This window comes from Lasioglossum baleicum, chromosome 4 (assembly GCF_051020765.1).
Source record: "Lasioglossum baleicum chromosome 4, iyLasBale1, whole genome shotgun sequence".
Lineage (NCBI taxonomy): Eukaryota > Metazoa > Arthropoda > Insecta > Hymenoptera > Halictidae > Lasioglossum > Lasioglossum baleicum.
This window is the reverse complement of record NC_134932.1, coordinates 5997826-6022750: the sequence shown is the minus strand read 5'-3', so window position 1 is coordinate 6022750 and position 24925 is coordinate 5997826. Positions and strand designations below refer to the sequence as shown.

General features: G+C 41.9%; 2 protein-coding genes across 2 annotated transcripts; both read left to right on the top strand.

Moving 5' to 3' along the window:
* The first annotated feature begins 374 nt into the window (after positions 1-374).
* LOC143207854 (uncharacterized) lies at positions 375-15588 on the top strand. Its single transcript, XM_076421704.1, has 3 exons — positions 375-522; positions 12119-12270; positions 12360-15588. The coding sequence occupies exons 1-3, from the start codon at positions 469-471 to the stop codon at positions 15199-15201; spliced, it is 3048 nt and encodes a 1015-aa protein (XP_076277819.1). The 5' UTR covers positions 375-468; the 3' UTR covers positions 15202-15588.
* Positions 15589-16293: 705 nt separating this feature from the next.
* Positions 16294-24369, top strand: LOC143207748 (uncharacterized). The gene is made up of 5 exons (XM_076421521.1): positions 16294-16847; positions 18996-19405; positions 19846-20238; positions 20578-20985; positions 23312-24369. The coding sequence occupies exons 1-5, from the start codon at positions 16659-16661 to the stop codon at positions 23790-23792; spliced, it is 1881 nt and encodes a 626-aa protein (XP_076277636.1). The 5' UTR covers positions 16294-16658; the 3' UTR covers positions 23793-24369.
* Positions 24370-24925: the final 556 nt, after the last annotated feature.

The window sequence follows — 24925 nt, the reverse complement described above, 5'->3', positions numbered from 1 at the left end:
ACTTCGGTGTCATCCGACGCAACGCACATGTTGAACCTTTTCAGGCAGCTCCGTCCTTCTCCGATCTTCACTCTCACTTTCTTTTCCTTCGCTGCCTATCTCTCCTTCTCCCTCTCTCTCTTTCTGTCTCTCTCTCTTTCTCGCTCTCTCTCTCACTTTGTCGGCTGTTTCTCCTCTCGCTGTCACTCGGTCTTTCTCTTTCTCTAGCTCCCACCCTCTAGCATTTCACTCCCCCTTACTGCCGGACGCGTCCTATCCTCTCCTCGCGAAAGAGTTACAGCATCCTCCCGTGGACGTCGGTTCGCGATAATCGCATGGACCGAACGTTCCGGCTCCCCACCAGCCAATCGGGTGAATCCTATAAATGCTCTCCACGTTCCTCGAGACGAAGAAGTCATCTCTCCCGGGACCGACCAGCTCCCGCGAGAGACACATATATATGTTCGTCCCGAAGTGTCCCCTACACGCATGGTGATCAGTTTTTTGGTTGTCCCGGGAACTAGATCGCGATACGATACCATGGTAAGTAAGTGCGAGGAACAAGTGACAAGTGCCGAGTTCATGGGGGTGGGTCGTTCGAAATATGAGGATTCGACGTCGCCGATACTGTAGATCTTGTGAGGATAGGATCGGACGTATATTTGACAGGATCCTGGTGATGAAAAGTGTTGCTTCGAGCTGCGTTGTGAATTCTTCTTGCCGCAGGGTGCAGGAGAGTCGGATCTCGATGTGCATCCCCGACGTTGCTCGGGAAGTATTGTGCTTCGACGCTTATGTCACGTGATCTACTTTCCTGTTTCTGCTACTGGCCTATCTGTTCCCGCTGGTCCCGTAATGTTCTCCCTTTCGTTCGAGAGTTCAAAGATCCTCTTGACACGTTCGAGTTATGCGACGATACGAGAAAGTTCAGATTCGTTGTAGCGGATGGTCTCTCAACATTCTTGCATCTGTTTGGTTATGATCGATTATGGTACATTCAATGTGCGATCGTTCGGTTTCTATGTCTGTACGGATAAAGACGTTCATCTAACACCGCCTGGACGATATTATTAGAAATGACAGTATTGTGGCTGTAATAATTTGATATCATTCAGAAAATTGGTTGTTAAATAAATTGTGGTAACTGTCGTTCATTGCACTTTTAGTAATGAAACTACTAATATTCTTTTCAATTTTAATGTTACCCTTTTGAAAGTCTTTTAAACTTCTGAGGAATTTTTAAATTAAAGGGTTTATGAAAAGACGGTAATGTTCACTACTATTTAAATATCATCGATTTCGAACGATAACATTTTTTCATTTTTTTCAACTGCTAATATTCTTCTGAAGAATTATTAAATTAAAGGGTTTATGAGAAGACTGTAATGTTCAGTACTATTTAAATATCATCGATTTCGAAGGATAAAGTTTTTTCATTTTTTTCATTCTTTCTGGGAATTATCTAGTTTGTAAATAGTGGATTAAATATTGACCAGTGGTGGTCACAGTAAATTAGGAAGGGAGATGCCACCATTACTTTCGTTTCTGCAAAACAGTATTTCTACCGGTGAGTTTGCCACTTGGTATTTACACGTACGGCGTCTGAAGCCACTCGACGGAATTAATAGCGAGACTCAAGCGACAGCCAGCTGTTATCGCGGCAAATGTCAGAGGTTATTATTGTTCCTTAACTTGAAGCCCATCCTACTAGAGACCCTCTGTTTCGACTCGTTACCGTGTTCATTGAATACTGTCTAGAACACGTTGCTATTGCAATTTTAACCTTTAGAACTTGGGGGGTGGAAAGCAATCTTCGTGAAAAGTCACATTTTCGTAAATTAGTCATTAAAGTCGGAAACAATTTTACGTGAGCAATGCAAAATTTCCTTGTGGTCAAAATAAAGTATAAATATTATTTAATAGTGTTAAAATTTGCAAACTTCCAGATTCTATAACTGCATAAAACATTAGCAATTTAGTACTACGAGGTAAAGCTGTGTTAATATAATTGTATGTATTAATATCCACTTAAATATTTGATCATATATTTTGTTATCATAGGTTGATGACATTTTCAGTTCCCACAGTTCAGAAATGTAGATTGTCATCTCGGGAATTTGAGATATTTGTTCGAGTCACCGTGTGAAAATACTTCCTTAATCAGAGTTAGCGCTTCCAGGCATTGTGTTGCATACCACCGAGTGGTGTTATTACTTAAATTGATTTTAATAGTAGCCGCACACGATTGTGCATCTTCGTGGCACGCTTGCCCAAAGGTATCTTTATGATCACGTAACGTAGAAACTTTTTGCTCGCGAAAGGTCAGCCCGGCGCGGCGATTCGCCCATAAAAATTGCCTCAATCGAAATATTCGATTGGTGCATCATTAGAAATTTCAACAAGTTGATGTCGCAACTTCTCTTGACCAGTTTCAAGTAGGTTCACACAGGATTCGGATTCTTCGATGCGTAATTGCATACGTACCCTTTGGCGACATTAACAGGCTCACGTTCTGGACATCAACATGTCATCATTTTCTAAAATTTACGCTATGTGATTTCCAGATTCTAAAAAACTCCAAAAAATATTACGTTTTTTAGACCCAAAATTAAACGCGTTGAGGAGTTGCCATTAAACTTCGTAATTTTGTAAACGATTTTTATTGGCTACAAGTTGACGAGTGTAATTCGCAGTTCATTAATCATACTTGCAGTACTTGTTATTCTCAGCTGTGTGCAATTTATGAACTTCTTGTTCCAAACAAACTTCATATATGGATTTTGAAATTAAGAACGTGTTGTTTCTATAATTACGGATATTGTTATTAAATGTTAGGAATTTTGACGTTGCTCTATTATAGGCGCAACGTTATTAGACAACGACACTCGCGCTTTCTGTTGCAGTTGAAGTTCACTCACATACTGAAAGACTTAATAGCATCCGTACAAGTTAATCGTTTAAATGGTCTTACGATGTAATGCATGTAATCAGAAGCTGAGCACGGAGTCCCTTGTTTGAAGTAATCGGGGTACAAGATCAATAGCGAGCTCTTAATTGCGTAATCATTGATTTGCTCCATCGATACCACCCTTTAAACGAAACACCACAGAACCAGTATTTTGCAATCATTACTGGATAATCCAAAAATTAAATTTCCTTTTCCAAATATTGACTGAAAAGTCAATGATGATATCACATGTAAAAACATCTGATTAACTGTGTAAAATCTGTTTCAAGAATATCTGACGAATTATAGAAACAACAAACGATAAACAATTAATTCAAAATTAAATATAAAATCAGGCAATGACTAAGAAATTGAATGTACATGCAGGACACAGCACAAATACAAGTATTAATTTAATTCTCGAAAGAGAAACGTGAAGAGTGGTAGAAGATTTATGCACTCATGGCACATGCAAATCTGTAAAGTACGAATAAACGTCTGTACTCAATCAAAATGAATAATATTTTTATTTCGACTCGATGCGATCTTCCAATAGGCAAAGCAAATTATTCTGATTTTCTCTATGAAAACAGGAATTCCCACGAAGATCCTCAGTATATTTATAACGTCTTAATTACGCACACATAGAGTCCGACACGCTTGAGGTCCACGTTTAGCGACCGCGCTATTGTGGGTGTCACTGGGAACTCGAATCGACATCTCGCGTAATCACCAGCAAAAACATTAATAGGATAATAAACTAAGAAACCGGTGACACGGAGGAATGTACCTAATATAAGCGTCGAATTCACTTTTACCCGTGCGTTATACACCGTAGCGTAACGGTGTTCGCTAATCGCTATTAACGCTTCTATGGTTCCTCTCGGTTGTTTCGCAAGAATAGTAAAATCATCCGACAATCGATACCTCTGTCGGCTGCACGCTGAGAGACCGATCGTCCGATGATTCGCGTCATTAATGACGTACAAAAATCCGCGGCGCGGCGTTTCGAAAGTCGCGCGTCGCGTCGGTTTGCCAATCGATCGATCTACAACGGCGAAATGATGAATTAATCGATCCTCGGAGCGCGAAAGATTGAACAGGCCATCAGAGGACAACGCGATTCGGTGACTCTTTCTTCCATCATTCTCGATTTTTTCTCCCCTCTCCGTATCGTCACGATCTTGTCCGCGTCTTTGGTAACTAATCTGTCGGGGCTGACATTTATGACCGGTGATGAACAATGGCCGGCTGGAAGTAATCAGGTGAACTTTCAGCGAATTGACATTTGCAGGCAAATGAGCGAAGATTTGAATATCGAGGACTTCTCTCTCTTTCTTCATTTTTCTCGCTGGGAACTGTTCGAGACGCTTATCCAGCGAATCAGATTGCTAGGGTCATCCTGTGACATTCGTCACGGAAGGATTTCTATCGCCATCGCTGCGACTTAGTCAGAGACTAGCCAGTCTTGTCTAGCATCTGTTAATTTCGCTCATCAGTGAAGCTTACTTAGCACAATGTTCCACGCGGACGTTCCATCGTCAGATTCCAACGGAGATTTCGTGCTTCATGGCATCCGGCGTTAATTGGGAATTCGTTACGAAATTTATTCCTGTAGATGTAATTTTCTGGAAACCGCATCACTTGAACGCTCAAGGCTCCAGTTCATCAACAAGCGCGGGATCATTAGGCTCATATTTCCATAAATTCATTTTACACGGCACTCAATCTAACCCGACGTCTTGCGTCATCCGCAGATTAACCATTTCGAGATTGACAGGACAATACGTTGCGGGCTGACTTTTATTAACAATGCCGAGGTATTTGCTCCCAAATACAAATGTTCGTCTATGGTGTACTGTCTGTTTGGCTTCTTGTCAATACTGACGCCTGTTAGGAAATGGAATCCCATTGTACGAGGCTAATGGAGGTTCATGTTCCATTACTAGATCTGTTAAAGAATGTTCGTTCCCGAGCTTTAAGAAGGAACTAGTTGAATCGATCTCTCATATTCAATGCACTTCCCAACGCTGATTAATTTAGATTGATTAGATTAGAGACCATCCTTCCTCGACAGTACTTCGCCTACGGCTTTTATTGCTGTTCCATACAGAGCATAGAATTCCTTCTCATTCTTGTTTTAATTGAATTCTCTCTGAATATTTCATTTAGTGTACACATAGATTGTGGATGTTGAAACAAATTTACATTTTAGTCCGTTGTCTGTCCATTTACTCAAATGTTTTTGGGGCAGTAGAAAGATAATGTAAAAGTAACTTTACAGTCTTCGATTGCCCCAGTTACCTCGTTACTTCGGCGAAGCCCTCGTCAATGTGATATTGAGATTGTCTTTCCATTAATAAGAATAGTGTCGGTTGGGCAGAGAAGAGAGGACGAAGGTCAATGATAGTTCATCACCGATGGAGCAATTGACATCCGCCGCAAACAACTTTCAGTTTCTGCGAGTCTTCTCGTTTCGCCTCCGTGCTACCGTCCCGCTCTTTTATACCCGACTATAGTGTTTCTCTAAGGTTTAATGGCTTCGTATATTCACTTGTCCGTATTCCCTCGTATGCCGTAATACAGCCTTGATGAGAAGGATATACGTCTAGCGTCTGAATTCCGCGCGTGCTTTCCTTCGAGCATCACCTCGGAGGTTTCAATTAAATGTGCTGCTAGTGGACATTTTGTTTCGTTCGACGGACGTGACGATTGCCCTACATTGTCGTCACACGAAGTTCAGAATAAAGCTGATGCTTCAGACCAATTCTCAATCTCAGTAACTTGGAACACATTCCGGTTTTCGGAACGATTCATTTCAATTTTTAAATGCTAAGAAGATCGAAGAGTAAGAAATTATTTAATTGAAAATAATCTTGACATGGCTGGTTATTTTTTTATTAAGAATTTTGTTGCCCAATCGAAAGCAGACATTATTCTATTTTGACCAAGCACATCTGAGGAATTTACAGCGCTGGCTCATGCAATAAAATTAGGCACACTCATTCTTCTCCATTATTCCAGGAGACAATGTGTTTCTTCGAATGTCATTTGCATTCGATTTGAATATGCTTTCTAATTACTGGTTTGCGCCATTAGTCTCTGAAACTATGTGCAATAAATCAATCGCAGGAAAGAGAAAAAGGGAGGATAACAGACACCGTAATACACAATTTTACGGTTCCAAGTTCACTATTATTACTCGGATTCGTGCCATAACCTCAACCATATCGAAATGAAAAGATTCATATCTTTCTCGGTAGAAGAGTAACGAGCATCGCGATTCACGTGGTAAAATATTTTCGTGTTGTGTCTTCCAACTTTCATTTTTTCCGTGAACCATCCTCTTTATTATCCATTCGTCTATATCTTTGCGTCACGCTAAAAATGATTCGCGACAGGATGGCGATAAAGTCGGATTATGTCCTTTCGAAGTTGCCACGTATCGAAATATCGCATGACAGCATGAACGGTTTTGCAACGCGAGCGTAAACCATCCGACAGATCTGCAAACTGACGTAGAATCACCTCTCACGGATCCATTAACCGTGACTTCACTCTTGCAAATTCGCAAAACTTGCAAAACTCACGACAAGTCAAAAAATGCTAAATTAGAATTCCGATTACAGACTATAGAGCGATCATTTCATGGAAATGACACGACGATCGCTTAGATGATCCACGAGCTCATTAAGAATCGTTTCTGCATCGAACCGACCCGACTCATCTCGATTACGTCACGTTACACCGCGTCTTGACCAAATTGACCAATAAATTTCGAGATGATCCGTGCCCTTTCATATCAGAATGATGAATGCTCGAGTATACTTTTCATCGAACCATCTGAAAGATTATCTTCAACATATCCCCGTCAACACTTTCGATCAGGTCGCAACATCTTTTACGCAATATTTATAGCTCTCTTCGAACCTTAACCTTTCCCCGAAAAGGATTCACCAGGAATTTTCGTTTATAGACCACACACGTGCAATTTGATTCTTCCTATTACGTCATCGAATATTTAATCGGAATAATAACTACAGTAACGGACAAAATAGCTATAATAACATTTTTAATATTGTACTATACGATTTGAACTTTTTTGGGAAGCTAGAGCAATTAGTTATCTAAAGGATGTGAAAAGAAATTTTTTCAAAAATTGCAATTGATCGGAATTGTTGAAAAAATAATAAAAGTTGAATTTCTTTTTATGTGGGCCTATATTGAAAATTTAAAAAATACGTTTTGTAGATCTGTGTCAATTAAACATATTCTGAAAATTTCGTCAAAATCGGTCGACGTTGCAATGAGCTACAAACGTTTAAAGATGGTAAAAATGGCAGATTTTCACGATTTTCTTTAGCTAATTGCTTTAGCTTCCCAAAAAAGTTCAAATCGTATAGTACAATATTAAAGAAGTTATCGTCTTCTTTAGAGCGGTCTTAAACTTTTGTCCGCTACTGTATATACGTAAGCAAAATTTATCAGTGTCTGACGCTCTTGCATTTATAATTTATAGAGATTGTTATATTCATTCGAAAGATATTATAAATAGTTAGTAGAATTCCTTTCTTTATGAAGAAATAGTTTGTTGAAAGTATTTCAAATTTAATGGAACTTAGCAATAATATTTTTCAATAGAATTTTATTTGAATTTAAGAATAGCATCCTTTAGACACGGTATATGCTTCATTTATTAATCTGAGTTGTTGGAATGATTGACACCTGTGTTGCCTCCTAATCATCACTCACTGCAAGATAGTCTTTAATAATCCAGTACCATTAAAAAACAAGTAACCTCGTCTTCTCAGTGTTCAGCAAAACGTCATAACATTACGAGACCCACGTTTCTAACAAACACACGGGATTTGCAGTAAAACAAACAGCTTGAAATGTCACTTACCGACAAAATATTCAATTCAATTAAAAGCATTGACCCCTCGACCATGTCTATGCAATCTTTTAATAGCACGTTAAGAAAACAGTAGTTATTTTTATGCACGTTCATCAATAGTGTCTCGCGCAGAAGCTAACCGTCCCTGAGGATCATTTACATCTTCGCAAAAGCTAACGCAACGTACGACTGGTCAGCGGTTTCTGCTGTTCCGATCAAACACAGTGCCGATCTTTGTCATGCTAATTAAGAAAAGCAACTTTTCATCGACGCGCGACAATGGTCCCCTTTTTCACCGGCATTCTTCCTCGGTTTCACGGCGGTTACACGTTATTACGTGGGTGAAGTGCTCAGGACACGGACGAGATAACTCGGCGAAGACTTTCTCCTATGTCGTGCTTCTTTTCGCGCATCGCGATCTGTGACAGAAGCCTGACTCGCTTAATTCGACAGCACGCCTCACGAGAAATTTTCTGCAGCTGCATAAAACGCGGGCCTTTCATCATTCTCGAAAACTGTCCCATTATTTCTGCACGATATTCTGCGGGACGAGCATTAGACACGACGAGAGAGAATAAAGACGACCGTGTACTGGAAATACCGAGGTTTTACCCAGAATATTTAACAGACTCGCAGTCTGCGGAACACTACAAGGTTGCAGAATCATTTCTTTCATCCGATTCTCTTCTCACAGATTCGACGTCTGCGAAACACTAAAAAGGTGCAGAGTCATTTGTTTTAACCAATTTCCTCAAAACAATCGGACAATTGTGCACATTCTCTCGTGTAGCTTTTATTTCGAGATAAAAGGATAATTATGACTCGACTGCGAATTTGTCTGCAAAATAAAAATCTTCTGCGTTAATTGCAGTAGAAATTGCATAGTAAGAGTATTTTTTTTACATAAAAATCCATTGTCTAGTGGATGAATATTCCGTTCGGTACACAGTTCATTTTAACCCACGCATTATAGATTTTATGGATTTGAAACTTATGGCTTATAAAATCACTGGGAAGAAGAATAAATGTGTCTCGTCCACTGAAGCTATCAATACAGAAAGTTGAATTCTATGCTATCTGAGTTTAACGATGACACGGGTATAAAATGGATAGTAGTACAATAAATATACCCAATCACATATATACAGGATCCAAGATTTTATTTTAGAAATAAATCGAATACGTTAAAATTCATTTTGCAAACGCGGAAATCCCACGAAGCTTGTAAATTTCAGTCGACTTTCTGTTATATAATATCAACGGGAATTATAAGGACTATTTCAACATCGTTCATGTCCATGAAGTGTCATGGTTCACAAGCATCGATGAAACATCTGCTGGTTACAAGTTACATTCAATACCATATACGTCGAAATGGTAAACGATTGGAAACTCATCGCGTGAGACGGGAATAAAAAGCGGTCATTCAGTGTACCTTGTTAATGAACGTTAATTGATATCTGCGTGCTCCACTTCTGCTTCAGCTCTCCGTGGAAAATGATTTTCCTTTTACCATCGTCGTTTTCCTTTTCCAAACAGCGTTCGTGTTACGACAAACCCTAATTGATGCGCTTCGGCATTTCTTTCTACGTTTAACAAGCACGGGCATTAGCAGGCCACGAAGCGAGATAATTAGAAAGCCGTGCCCCGAAGACGCAGCTTCTCGCACTTTATTAGTAGCAAATACGCGACCCGCAACTCTCCATTATGCAAGACAACGTGTTTTTTTTTCTTCTTCGCCTGGCATAGTTAACCGTTGCCGTTCACCCATTAAAGTAGCCTCGTGGAACTACGGCGGGCAGCTGACAAATTGGTTGACGCTAACGCAAAATAAAAATGCTTTGTAATCAATAGACTGCGGATTTTATGCATTTATGACAAAAATGGGCACGTACAATTTAAAACAGTGGAGGTATTATAAAGATTTAAGGCCACCAGTGTATTAGTTTCACCTTAATAAGATAATTAAAAGAAGAATGAAATTTTTATATGGCTCCTGTGTCTAGCAATCAATGCAAACATTTTTTATTTTGCATAAAGATCCGCAGTGTAGTAATCAATGAAGCTTCTAATAGAAGTTAATACTGTGCTTGCGATAGACCCACACTGAAAGATTAATGAAAAGCTATAGCCGCGAGTAATTGTCTTAAGTGGAAGATGCTCGATTGCTCAACCCTTTTGGCAGCTCGATTTTTTCCATTTGGCAGTGTTAACAGTAGCAACTAAGTATCCAGAAGCAGCAGCCGCGGATGGCACTCGGTTGCGACAGAATTTTGCACCTCGAGGCTCGCGAATTGCTCGCCCATAGAAAACTGTTGTAACAGTTTGTTTCTCGTTGTGACCGGAGGCCTCGCTTCTTTGCGCACACTGTTACCGCTTTCTCTAGGTGTAAATAAATGGTCGTTAAAACGACCGATTGTTTACATTATTCATACGAGCTCCCCGAGCAGGACCAGCGATCCTCAAATTTATGATCGGTAAAGCTGTAATTACTGTTACGTTAAAAACGCTCGAAAAGGAACATTGAAATTAGAAATTTTTTCTCTTGATTTACAACACTTGGAAATCTGCTTGCGATTTCGCTAGCGCTAGAATTCAACGTGCTATTGAAAAAGTTTCCGATGAAAGTAACGATCTGTTTATTTTGATAGCGATCATAGGTAACAGCGTTCATTGTACTACCGTGGTACAACTGTTTGTCATGAGCGACATGGTAACCTTATAGTAGCCTCGATAGAACCAGTCCTGCGGTAACTAGACACTTCCTACCTACTGTCCTCTTCTTTCATGCAGCAACCGTATACCACAATTGAATTCTCAAAATAAGAAGCTACATACTCTGTGTACCAATCAGTAATTCGCTGTCGCTTTCGTTGGAAGTGTAATTGTGGAGCAGTGGCTTCATTTTTTGTATCAGATGCATCAATAGAATTGATCCATTCTTTAAAGTGTCACATTAATTTCAAATGGAATTTTGTTAGAACTAATCCAACAAAACGTTGCTTACTTAGATAATAGAAATTGGGTTTAAATTTTATCAGAGTTGTCCATCGCTAAGAAAACAAGCTGGCGAGACGCGCTTCAAGAAACGTGCAACTTGTCAAGTTCCCGCGCGTTATGGTAACGAATGGTGTCCCTGGAATCCTCCTTGAGCAGAAAGATTTATTCATCCGCGTTTTCTGGCAGACGCCTCGGGAAACCGTGAGATCTCAAAATTTCTCAAGAAATCGTAACCTTGCGATCTGTATCGCGTGTTCCGCGGACCGGAGACCGTCGTGACACCACTAATACATTAGAAGCCTTTCACATACTGGCGAAAGACAGTGAGGAGAATTTTCTCCCCATGGCGGCGCGCGGATCCCTCTTTATAAATTATACGTCTAAAGGTCACTGGACGTTTCTTCGAGCCAGAACCATCATTCGTACCGTGTTCACGATTTCGCAAACGGATAAAACCGTTTTAATTTCTGGACAACGAGGCCTCCGGTACGAGCTCCCCCTGATTTATGAAGCTCTGCTCGAAGCTGAAAATGATAATTGCGATGGCGGGCGTACGCACTGTTTGTTCTATTAGGCCCTATTCGATTCGAAACTTGGCGTCGGATGGAGCTCCGAATGCTTGGCGGTGGTCTCACTTCGACAATCTGAAGACTGAATCTCGTATCAAATTGCCTGCAACAGATAGGATATTTGCATTCAATTGTTCACGAACAAGAAGTGCACGAAGTTCCCGCGACAGACTAATTAGAAACGAGCGAAGAAACCAGAAAAGTTACGAAACCATGATATGAAGTGTACTTCGCGAAGTATAATTGGAATATACCGCGACTTTACAATATGTTAGTTTTAATGAACGGTCCGGGAGAAAATTTGGGAATAGCTCGAGCTGAAGCATGCAGCCTCCCAGCGTAGAGTAGCAGTTAATCAATTGAGAGTGCGTTGCATTTCGCACGGACGAACCTTTCACGATCATTGGTACATCATATGACGTGCTATGTGGTTGAGATCCATTATATAAGAGGCTTGTGGGTGAGGCGTGAGATAATCCCACGAAGACGGTCTTCAATATATGTATTATAATCGATTACGTGGCAGTCCGTGACTTAATTTACTTCGGAACCGCGGAGTTATTAATCGAGGTCACTGTCGCTGGTTCTGCGATTTCTGAATGGGTGTGCTTCGTGAGTTTCAATGGTGTATATCGCAACGCTTTCTCACCTTGACTAATAGTACAATTTCAAAAACGCTAAACGCTGCAGCAGTTCTACAAAATTTCGGGAATTTATGGTATTTTTCAGCGTATCCTGTGGATTGCCACGATAGTGGCAGCGCTCTCCATATGCCATGCGCAAGCATCCAATGAGAGAAGCAAAAGGGCGATACAAGGAAAATCTAGTTTCGGAGGGTACAACTATGAAGAGCCAGCCATCAAGTTCCCCTTACCGACACGGTAATATTTAGAGGAATAATAATAATTCGTGATGCGATATATGATGCACGGAAACGAATTTAATCGTATGTCATGTACTTTCTCTCTAGTCCCACTCAGCCCTCACCTAGACCAACGGTGACGCCAGGATATACATTTGAAACTCCGCGGCACACACCACCGACTAGACCAACGTCAGGGTACACGTATCCAACGCCACCGAAAACAACAAGTAGACCACCTACGTTTACGTATACGGAAGCACCTGGACATTTTACGCAGTCGCCTGGACCAACACCACCTAGACCACCACCTCCAACGCCGCACATACCTACCTCGAGACCACCTGGATATGATTATCCAGCACCAAGAGAACCACTGCCATTACCACCGAACAGACCTCAATTTCCACCAGGACCGCCGAGGCCACAACCTCCACCAGGACCGCCAAGGCCGCAACCTCCACCAGGACCGCCAAGGCCACAACCTCCACCAGGACCACCAAGGCCACCATCTCCGCCGGTAACCCCTCCTAGAAGACCATCACCTGGATACGATTATCCAGGACCGTCACCGACATTCCCACCACCGCCAAAGACGCCGCCACATTTCCCTCCCGCCCCAACACAACCCCCAGTTAGACCTACGCCACCGCCGCAACGACCCATTTACACAGTGCCACAGACATACCCTCAACCACCTCAAACACCACCACACTTCCCACCTTCTCCACCCCAATCACCTACGAGACCACCTTTCCAAACTTCTCCACATGTAACCCCTCCAAGAGGACCATCAACTGGATACGATTATCCGACGCCGTCACCGACATTCCCACCACCACCAAGGACACCACCGCAAACTCGTCCTCCATTCCCACCTGTAACCCCTCCAAGAGGACCATCAACTGGATACGATTATCAGACGCCGCCACCAACATACGCACCACCACCAAAAACGCCACCGCAACCTCGTCCTCCATCGCCACCTGTAACTCCTCCACGAAGACCATCAACTGGATACGATTATCAGACGCCATCACCAACATTCCCACCACCACCAAGGACACCACCGCAAACTCGTCCTCCATTCCCACCTGTAACCCCTCCAAGAGGACCATCAACTGGATACGATTATCAGACGCCGCCACCAACATATGCACCACCACCAAAAACGCCACCGCAACCTCGTCCTCCATCGCCACCTGTAACCCCTCCACGCAGACCATCAACTGGATACGATTATCAGACGCCATCACCAACATTCCCACCACCACCAAGAACACCACCGCAACCTCGGCCTCCATCCCCACCGGTAACCCCTCCAAGAGGACCATCAACTGGATACGATTATCCGAGGCCGTCACCAACATTCCCACCACCACCAAAAACACCACCACATTTCCCTCCTTCTCCTCCTCCTACCAGACTTCCACCTCCACATCCGCCTACCCCATATTTACCTCCCTCTCCACCGCAACCTCCAATTAGACCTCCTACACCACAACCACCGAAACCTCCAACACCTATAGTACCATCAGAACCTCCTCGGCCAACATATAAACCTCCTCCTCCACAACCACCGATTAGGCCTCCGCCACAGACACCATCGACACCTTACCTGCCACCACAGCCACCAACAAGACCTCCTCGCCCTCCACAACCGCCATCCACACCTTACCTGCCACCTCAGCCACCAACTAGACCTCCTCGTCCTCCACCATCGCCGCAGCCACCAAGGACGCCAACACCTTATCTGCCACCTTTCCCAACACAGCCACCAACTAGACCTCCTCCTCCACCACCGCCGCAGCCACCAAGGACGCCAACACCTTATCTGCCACCTTCCCCAACACAGCCACCGACTAGACCTCCTCCTCATCCTCCTACACAACCACCAAGGACGCCAACACCTTATCTGCCACCTTTCCCAACACAGCCACCAACTAGACCTCCTCCTCCACCACCGCCGCAGCCACCAAGGACGCCAACACCTTATCTGCCACCTTCCCCAACACAGCCACCGACTAGACCTCCTCCTCATCCTCCTACACAACCACCAAGGACTCCAACACCTTATCTGCCACCTTCCCCAACACAGCCACCGACTAGACCTCCTCCTCATCCTCCTACACAACCACCAATAACCCCGCCCACCAGACCTCCAAGACCTCCAACGCAACCCAATACCTACCTACCACCCGATCAGCATACGTCGAGACCAACTTACGCTCCAACAACAAGGCCGTCTTATGGAACCACTCCAAGACCTACTTATGGTCCACCAACAACGTCTTCTTACGGCACCACAGGAACTCCTTATAGGCCCACCTCTCGACCCACAACATCATACCAAACAACGAGACCTACCTCCGGTACACCTCCTCATCTTCCAACTCGAGGCCCAACGACGTACCTACCACCAGAACATACACATACAATACCGTCGTATAGCACCACCCCAAGACCATCTTATGGAACTACTCCCGGAATTACCTATGGCACCACTCCTAGGCCAACAATTACCTATGGCACCACCCCTAGACCAACTGTTACGTATGGCACCACTCCTAGACCCACTATTACCTATGGTACCACACCAAGACCAACTTACACTACTGCTAGACCAACTCAAACTTATCGCCCTTCGACTCAGGGCCCTACAAGACCATCCCCTTACCTGCCACCAATTAATAGTAGTGAGAAACCACCAGGCACTCGTCCCCCGCCATACCTTCCACCTACAAGTCCAACACCACCACGGGTCACTGTGACTCCGCCACCACCACCAACACCCATATACACTCTCACGCCGACGTCAACCGTGTATACTCCGCCGCCAACTGGCAGTCCAGGACCAATACCAACTCTTCCACCCACCACGAAGAGACCTCTTGGCTACTACTACCCGGTACCAGAGAACCCACTCGAATTGCCGCCGTTCGTCCGATGATGGGCCCCATGGGCGGTCCGAATGAACTGACAGTCACGTACTGCAATCACTCTTTTGTAATTTTTATACATACATATAAATACATGTAAAATAAGAGCTATTTATGGACCACAGGATAGGAGACGATACACCGCGGTGCAATGGGTAACGCTAATGCGATAAGCCGGCTAAACAACGTCGATTAATTGTCAGTTGCTTGTATCAAGTGCGCGTGTCTGGGTCGTAGCAACTGTAATGACTGCGAAAAGCGAAATAAAAATTTTCCGAACAATTTCTATGCTAACCGTGAGCTGTCTTTGATCGAGCATCGGCGGTATTGTATGTTGTTTTGTTTAATTCTATTGTGTATGACCGGCACGGTTAAATAAAGTTTGTACAAAATGTAAAGGACGTGTTGTTGCTCCCTGTTGTCGGTGAAAGACGTAAAAGTTAGAAAGGGAAGATGACGGCTGGATGGCCAGATTTCTATTTCGCACCAGTTTGAACAATGTCACATATTATTATTCGATAATAGCGTTCTCGCAGGAGAGAAAGCCTTTCGCTCCGACGTGAATCTTACGCTCAATTTCAGCACTCTTGATCTTTTCCACTCGAGCTACCGAAACGACAGCGACGCTGAGGAGACACCTGATTCGCCAGAGGGGCCCCGAGAGTCACCTTTCCGCCTACGAGATCCTCTTCGCTCATGAATATTAATGATTATGAAATACGGTTTTGCATAAAATAGCACTCCTGGATGACGCGCGTCCTTCGGATGTCGTCGCGCGTGTACCTTAAATGTACTTTCACGCTGAAATAAAAGTACTTTGACGGCGCGATTGTCGGAGTTCCATTGAACTCGGTTAACATTATTTTTATGGAGTGAGATCGTCGAGATCGTTTTGGGTAGCCGATCGTGGTAAACAGAAGAAAGGGATGGTGCATCCGGCGAGCAAATCGCGCTGACACAATGACATTGACATTCACTTCGCAGGCTCGATCCTCATGGCGTAGCAAGTAGCCCATAACCCGGCTCCTACTACCATAACGAGCCTCCCCCACGTACAAAGAAATTTTCTAGCCTCGTGATAGAATCACCAGTGAAAACTCCGTAGCGCGAAATGAGAGCTCGTTAGTTGCATATGGAGCTTCGGAAGAATACGGCGTTCTTGCGAAACAGAAGCCGCGAAACGATTTCTTCGTTAGTTGAAAATCAATTAAACTATCGGCTAATAGTCTTCGCGATCGACGATGATCGTTTTCGGTAAATCGTGATCGTTACGAGTAAATTTCGCGCGAGATGTTCACCGCCGTCGATTGAATTCTCATTATTCGGTGCACACAGTAGCTATCCGTGAAGATTGCGGGACATTTCGGCAGTTTCTTCGATGTTGATTGCAACGGAATTCCCACTTTTTCGCAAGTAGTTCTTCGAGTGCACGGTTGGTCGGTTCGAGTACTTTAGACATCGCCAATGAATGGTTACGGAGGATACGAATCGAGAGATTCCGCGAAAGGACATGCTTGAAACGGAACGAAGAACTGCGATTAGTATATCACAGCTTGGACTTTATTCTGATCACAGTGATCGAGATACTAGGAGCCGTTACGGTATCATTACAAGGAAATTCGCGATTGGAGTTATGGTGGTGGTTGCAGTGGTATTGGTGAGTATGCGCACTGATATTATGCAATCTTAATTGAATACGGTAGGCAAATCACGGAAATTATTATCGTTATTGTCTCTTATGGAAATCTTGATTAAAATTATTGTTACAATATACAGGCTGTAGAGACTGTCATTCATTAAATATAGCAACTTAGTTATTAATCATTTACGATCCACAAATTACTAGCAGCAATTTATTTCACATTAGTTTCGATCCTAATTTTTTTATATAATTATTCCATTGAACAAATCAAAATTGGAGTTATAACTGTAATTGAATAAATTAATAAGAGAAGATTTTTCTAAAAGATTCTTTGAACAATTACAAGTTCGCTTAATGCTTGCACAACACTTGTCAATAAACCGCGCTAACTGCAATAACGAGGGCCAGTTTCTGGAATTACGAGTATTACACAATCTATTGATCTCGGAAATCACGGTACATATCGCATTCTTCCCGTTGCTACACCCATCCGGTTCAACGACTTCCTCGGCGTGATGGAGGATCATTATCCATCGCTCATTAACAGTTCACTGCGTCGGATCGTGTCTAAACGTTATCCGTGTTCATATGATTGCACGATTTAACGTGCACTCATCAGGGGTCGATAAATCCATAATTAACACACTATGACGTAAATAGAAATTCCGCGTGTAATTAATGATTAATGGAGACTCCGCCGACGGGGTAATTCAATTAGGGCAACACGAAGCGAATTTTTAATTGCTCGAAAGTTGATCTAGATAACTCTGAATTCGTTAGATCCACATAGAAATAATACAAACCATTAAACGAAATAAGTTGAATAACTTTAAGAGACTAAGCATCTCATATCGACGTAGTGTATTTAATTTACGATGGGGGGTCGCGAGGAATGATTCACAAAATGGGAGATAAGTTGCATGTTTGCAGTGCAATTATCGCATACAGAATGTGAAACCAGGTAAACGGCGATGCTCGGTTTGACAATGGTGATGATTTCGTTAAAAAGTAAAGCTTTCGTCCCTTTGTGTCTTAACGAGGCGCCATTGCGGAGAACAATGGGCGCAATTACATCTCGCCGAGTTTTCTCCCATGATTAATGTAACAGGCACACCGCGGCGATGTTAAAAATCACAATTTCACCGCAAATCTCCGCGTAACCCTTCCATGCATGGCGAGCCAAGCGTCAAAGACGATTTCTGCGTGCTTCACATATAGGGCGTTAACTGTGTTTTGACACGAATTAATTCTCGTTCTCGCGGCGATGACGTCAATCACATTAGAAACCGACAAACAAACGAAAACGAAGTCGTCACAAACATTCGCACAATTTTCATCAATTAGGGATCATTATTATTAATAGTTTCGCACGGGGTCATTTCCGACACAATGCTCGGCGAATTCGCAACACCTTGCAAAGTTACGTTATTGCGAAGGAACTTTTAAACCAACTGTAATATGTCTACTAATAAATTTTTAAATGTTTTCGGCGCAACGGTTTGATCGTTTATTACGAATTATAAAGCAACTTTGCTAATTGTCAAACAAAATCAACGTTTCGATCCCAGTTTGGATCTTTTTCAAGATTTATTTGAATCGCGTCTGTAAATTAAATATGTTGTAATTTTGGAAAAAACAGAAATATTAAATGATTGATTGTATGAAAAATTGTTCATAAAGACACACTCGCTTGATTTGGGGAAAATAAAGTTATGATAAATGTGCGACACGTGTGTTGCGTGCGTCGTACATGCATTTAAAAATGTATTATCAGCAAATACGATCGATAGAAGAAACATATGTAATATGTCTACCTCTCAAAATAAAAATTGTCTGTATCAATTACAAGAAAGGGAAGTTGCTTCCCTTAATAATCTTTGTACAAATTAGTTGTTTTCCATTCATTTTAAGACAAAAGTTGCAAATATGGGTCATACGGTGCGAATGTGTTAAAATTATGTTTTCCGCAGCAGGAGATTTTCTACTCGTAATATGTAGCTATAAAAACGAGATGTAATCATAATATCCGGATGCTTTAATTAGAGAGAGCATATTAGTATTATTTTAATGTGCTCAGTGTTCCAGCACATGCAAATTTTCAATGTTACCTTCGCCTGTGGAAACAATTGACCCAAATTAACCGTTCGTGCTTTTCAATTGCAGGTCGGCATATTTTTATACGACTTCTCATCGGCCACAGCTGCGAACAGTAAAGTCAACCAAGAATCGAAGCATATGCACATATTGCAGCATCCGTTGAAGAAACCGACGGCGAACAGCACGAAGAAGTTCTTCAACTCGACCTACGCGTCGGAGACTAATTATTCCGCGAACGATCCTGTTTACATTCAGGATCGATCGGGCGACGATGGGAACACCGAGAACATTTTTCCTTACGCCACCGGCGCAGATAATAATAAGGTATTCGGCGCCGAGCTGAGATCTCAGAATCTGAACAACTACAAATTACGGAAAAGAGTGCTGAAGTCCGTGGAAAGGAGCGGCGAGGAGTCACCCGTGGAGGGCAAGCAGTTGTTTGACAATCATGCTGCCGTTTATCGCGTGAGACAAAGGTATGATAAAGTGTTCACGATCTTCTCTCGATCTCTAAACGATTATACGATCCATAAATCAACGAGATCGTTATTTAAATTGTTGCGACATCCCACATGTTATTTAAATGATAGTTGCCATACGCATAATTTCCTGTGTTTAAAGTATGCGAAAGACGTTTTGATAATTTATAAAGCAATATTTTCTTCAAAATGAGGAAGAACGTGTTTTTACATAATAATCGCTGAAATCAGTTTCGGCTTCGATCGTTTATTCATAAATTGTGTACTGGGTTGCATAATATGCAGAAAAGAAGACGTAGGATTTATTTCGTCAAACATGAATGCTTTATCTAAAGAATTTAATGTTTCATTGGAGACGAATTGTAGAAATCTTTGCACACCTCCATTAATTTATTGAAGAAACGATGCATCACCAATGTTAATTAATATTTACACAGGCCCAGGTACCCGGGTTCAACGGATGACGATGAGACCTCCGAAGAAAGTCGTCCAACTCCGTTCCACTGGGAACTGAAGTCAAACCAACCAACAGCTTTCAAACGGCTGAAGTATCCTCAATTGACTCAGTACAGGTATCCGTATGCGTCCAGGAGCATCCAAGACATCATTAAATACCTGACAAACGATGTTGAGCTGCCGAACAGAGGTATTAAATTCACCGGAGTTTATGTGAATCCAAAAAAGTATGACATGCCATCTGATATGGGTGAGATGATGTCAAACAGCGATAGATCTGAAGAAGATGATGGTTATTCGAACGAGGATCCGTTTTATCAGTACAAGCCGAAACATCCAGGAGATGTTAATCTCTTGGCTACGTCCAACGTTAGGTCTGTATAAATCCTCGAATTTATATAAATGTATGATTTTTCGTCGAAGTTAGTCAGATTTTCCTTGTTAACACATTACCGACCGGTGATTATTGCATAATTTTGAAAAATCTATGGTACACGGCTAAACACTTTCTAATGGAACCTTCAATAGCAACAGCAATTTTCGTTGTGAACTAACAAGTCATCCTCAATAACGTCATCTAACAGTAAAAGAAAATTTCTATGCTTTCTTTTGGTACAGCACAACTATTTCAAAGCTTATTAATAGGCTTCCGGTAGGTAAAGTGTTAAAAACATCACATGGATCGTTAATTGAAAGTGGACGAACCCTTCCAGGTTCGCTCCAACGGGCTTGCAGAGGTACAATCCATACTACGATGCTTATGGCAGACCCGTGAACTATGTGGCACAGCCTGTGTCAACGGTAGACTCGCAATATGAAAATGCAGCTGCCTACAATCTCCCGAAGCGACGCAAGCCGAAGCCGTTCAGCGTGATGCTGGACATTTACCCGATCACTGACGTTATAGACCAGAACAAGAAGAATACCAGACCGAAACAAGTCCCATCGGACGATTACGACATCAGGCGACCGATTCAGCCGAACAGAGGGCCGAAGTTCTATGCCCCGATCCCGCAGCCAATGCTAGCGTTGCCTAACCAGCCAATGACCGACGAAGAGGAAAGGCAGCAGATGATATTCCATTTGAATTTGTACCCGAAAAAGAAGAACAGAATGACCAGGTAACCGGAGAAAAATTTATTTCGACAAGCATTAGGCAACGCTCGGGAACGGCCCACAGTGCCACCTTTCGACCAAATCGGAGACAAAATTAAAGAACTTTCGATAGAAATGAGGTAGAGCGATGAAATTTTTTTCAAATTAAAGCTGAAACTTTGCAGAATATGGGAAAAATAGGGAGATTATGGTAAGAACGTTTTTTAACTTTGAGAAAATTCGTTAAACTTGCACAATTTCAAGAAAATTGTGGTTTTTCCAATACCACGCGCGGAAAAATTTTTTTTGAACATCCTGTACTTCATTTCCCGTAGATTTTTTCACGCTGATTTCAAATCTGGTCCGAAAATTTTTCTACGACCTGAGGATATTGAAAAATCGATTTCTTGATATTCTACATGTTTAACGAATTTTCTCAAGGTTAAAAAACGTTCGTATCATAATCTCCCTATTTTTCGCATATTTTGCAAAGTTTCAGCTTTAATTTAAACAAAATTTCATCGCTCTACCTCATTTCTATCGAAAGTTCTTTGATTTTGTCTCCGATTTGGACGAAAGGTCCCACTGTGCTGCCCTTATATGGAGATGCTAATTTTGGAAACGAACTTCTGTCAAAATTTAGTGTTACACCCTATAGGAATATTTAATTGATATTTTTCATTTCTAAACAGCTAGTTAAGATTTCAGAATTCATTTAATTTCGAAGTCTCGAAGTGTACAGAATCCGCTTTGATCGAAACAAGCGTCTGTTATGTCGATCCATTATTTATAAGACCTCGCTTTGTAAAGTCCTGCGAGAGACCCGAAGCTTTCAAGCACACCAAAGTCTCTCTAGAGTCTCTTCTCCCGAGTAGAAATAAAATATGATCGTTTTATTATCTACAAAGTAAACGTAACCGTTCGACGAACACAGAATTCCTTTTACTTCCAGTGAATTGTTAACGATTAACTATGCCTGACGAGCGAGGTTACGAAAGCAATCATAAGCCAACGGGTTAAACAAACATGGACAACGCCGATCTATCGGGGGGATACTTCTACTTACATCAAATTACATAAAATTATCGTGGAATGTAAATTATTCTGCAAATGATATCCACGGGTTTCCAGTCTGGAGGTTTATGCAAAACGTTTAAAATTATGCAAATACGCCACCCACACTATCCGAAGGATGCCTCGGTATTGATGTCTCCCCTAGTTTCGGTTACATAACTACGAGAACGGCACCGTCCTAGGATTTATTCCCGATTCGGAAATCGGCGACCTCTCGTCGCGTATCAGCCTGTAAATCGTGGAATCGTTTACAATGCCGCTCGCGGGGACGATAGATTTATCTGCAAAATCATCAGGAAGATCGACAAAGCCCTGCAGACTTTCACCGAACGAGCAGCGACTCTGCACGATCGCCTGTCGATTCGGTAAAAAAAGAAATCTGAAAATCGAACGAAACCGGCGTTCCTTCGCTCGTTAACGACGACCACGTGAAATGTCACTGACTAAATTCGTATGAACCCGCTCGGAAAAAGGTCCGTCGTAAATTCTTTCCGATGACCCAGTTGCTTCACAGGACGCATACCTGCCTCATCCGCGACCGTGGAAAACGCTGTTCTGCGTTATACGGGAATTATGCGTCGTAAAGAACGTAAAAATGGCGGAGAAGCGACCCTAAAGTCGCCGATAATGGAACTTCGCGCGAAGAAGAATTTTTATTTCACAGAACACTGATCTCGTCGCTATCTTTCAACCATATAGTTCAAGTGTTGGATGGGCGAATATATTTTATTCGCCGTCTACTATTGTATTCATTAGTTTAGTTATGAGTCGTAGATCACCACGAGATCGACTCATTACCCTAAGGCGAGTGCCATATGCAAATTGCCACGTGCCATAAATGCATAAAAATGTCATCTTAGTAATTACGACATAAAAGAAAAAGATAGTAAAAAAGCTATCTACCGTTTTATAGCTAGTTTATGATTTTTATTTGACGGCGTATGCTCGAGCATTCTTGGCCTTTTCACTAGTAATAAAATTATCAAACCATCAATAAATGCAATATTCATAAGGTACTCTTTATGCTTCAAAAATTAAAAAAGATTTTAAAAAGTGGGAGAAAGAATATATTCTCGGAAAGACATATTGGGAATGGCTGTAATAATGTGATGCAAATATGCGCATTCGATTTTGGAGACGTACCGTCACTGAAAATTACTGATTCTATAAAAAAAGGTCTTGGGTACATTTTTAATCGAAATAGCATTGCATTCAGAAGAAATATGGCTCCCCGGATTAATAAATTGACGTATTCACCGTGTAACTTTCATTTTTCAGACATGACATAATTCACCGGTCGCAATCGATGGGCACGGAAGACCGACAGCAGTTTGTAGACAAAGTGTGGACACCTTTAGAGACGATCGCTAAACACTTGGCAGTGGAGCGATCGAAGTTTATGGAGAACGAAAGTCCGGCCGGCTTTGCCTCGTCGCGTTATCAGGAAACTGTCCTTGACGGTACCGACGTGAAGAAAAAGGACTCGTCGGTGATGAATGCCAACAATCTAAAAGAACCAGCCACGGTGCCGCCCAATCATAAATCGAGCGTCGAAGAAGACTATGCAAGCACTGAGAAATATGAGTACGAGGCACTGAAACTCGTAGGCACCACTACTACGGAAAGTGAAAATGAGAAAATTACCACTGTGTTGCCTGAGACGACAACCTTAAACGAGACCAAGAGCGATGATGCTGCGAAGGACCTCGATACCATTGAAGGATTCAAACGATTCGCCGAGACTGTGGCCAAAACTTAAAGTGAAAATAACCTTTCGGAAAAGATGGACCTGAAAAGACTGAATCTCGAGATTAAGCTATTTATTTCAGATGGTTGTCTTAACTCTCGTACAGTCCTCGGAAATAATTGCACTAAAGATCCTAAGACTTCTTGATTTATAGCTTACATCGACAAATTATGTTTAATTTTTAATATCATATTTCAAAGAAATATATCTTATAACACAGAAAGAAAATAACAATGCTAAAGTAGTTTGTTGTAACGAAAGAAAATGGGTGAATTTCCACTCCGAGGAACGTATGAGGGTGAAAAAATAATATCTGCCTTAAAATAAAAGTGATTTTTCGTAAACTTTGTAATATTTTGCAACTGTGGGCTTGCGAAGTGTTTTTCTTAATCTTGCCTGGATTAATGAATGATGTAATCATGCAATTATTGTATAATAAAACCAGAAATGAAATTCGAATGGAATGCATCTGGAGGGATATTTTGCTTCCTTGCTGTACCCAACGATCAATCTGAATTAGCGATAAATATTCATTATTATAGAAGTCAACTGAAGGTCTCCTCGGGTTTCTTCCATTTCTCAGTCCACTGTTCCACGGGATCAAATTATCCACGGTGCTCCACCTCGCCTTGACATTTTCGTCGAGGGCGTTTAGAATCTCTCAAGATCTCGGCTCGTGCAATCCGTAAGATATTCGACGATCGAGAGATTGCTTAATAGGCCACGAGACCGTGGAAAAAATCGGTAGTCATCCGTTTGTACACTGTTAGAGCCGTGTCCCGTGGAAAATAAATAATTCGGCGAGAGCTACTTGCATGTTCTTTTTTCAAATGTCTCGATCATAAAAAATTAACGTATTATAAGCTTGGTTTTCCTTAATAAATGAATGTGGCCAAGGTTTTTTAATTTTTAGACGAACTATCAAAATAGACTAGGAAATATATTATTCAATATTCTTATTATTCATTTTTGATGAACATGTATTCCATGGTAATCCATTTTTTAAGGAATCTGATATAAGGAACTAGAAAGCGAATAAATAGAAAATGTCGATAGAATGCCACAGCCGTAAAGAAATTCGAGATTGAATACTACTTTGATCTATTCTACTGTAGCAGATTGTATGCTCCATAAAAACTAGAATA

Bases quoted from the DNA above. Each gene is read 5' to 3' on its own strand.
- LOC143207748 (XM_076421521.1), top strand. From the start codon at position 16,659: ATGGTTACGGAGGATACGAATCGAGAGATTCCGCGAAAGGACATGCTT. The intron at 19,406-19,845 runs GTATGATAAAGT...ATATTTACACAG, and splicing joins GTTTATCGCGTGAGACAAAG to GCCCAGGTACCCGGGTTCAA. The intron at 20,239-20,577 runs GTCTGTATAAAT...GAACCCTTCCAG, and splicing joins TTGGCTACGTCCAACGTTAG to GTTCGCTCCAACGGGCTTGC.
- LOC143207854 (XM_076421704.1), top strand. From the start codon at position 469: ATGGTGATCAGTTTTTTGGTTGTCCCGGGAACTAGATCGCGATACGAT. The intron at 523-12,118 runs GTAAGTAAGTGC...GGTATTTTTCAG, and splicing joins GATCGCGATACGATACCATG to CGTATCCTGTGGATTGCCAC. The intron at 12,271-12,359 runs GTAATATTTAGA...CTTTCTCTCTAG, and splicing joins AAGTTCCCCTTACCGACACG to TCCCACTCAGCCCTCACCTA.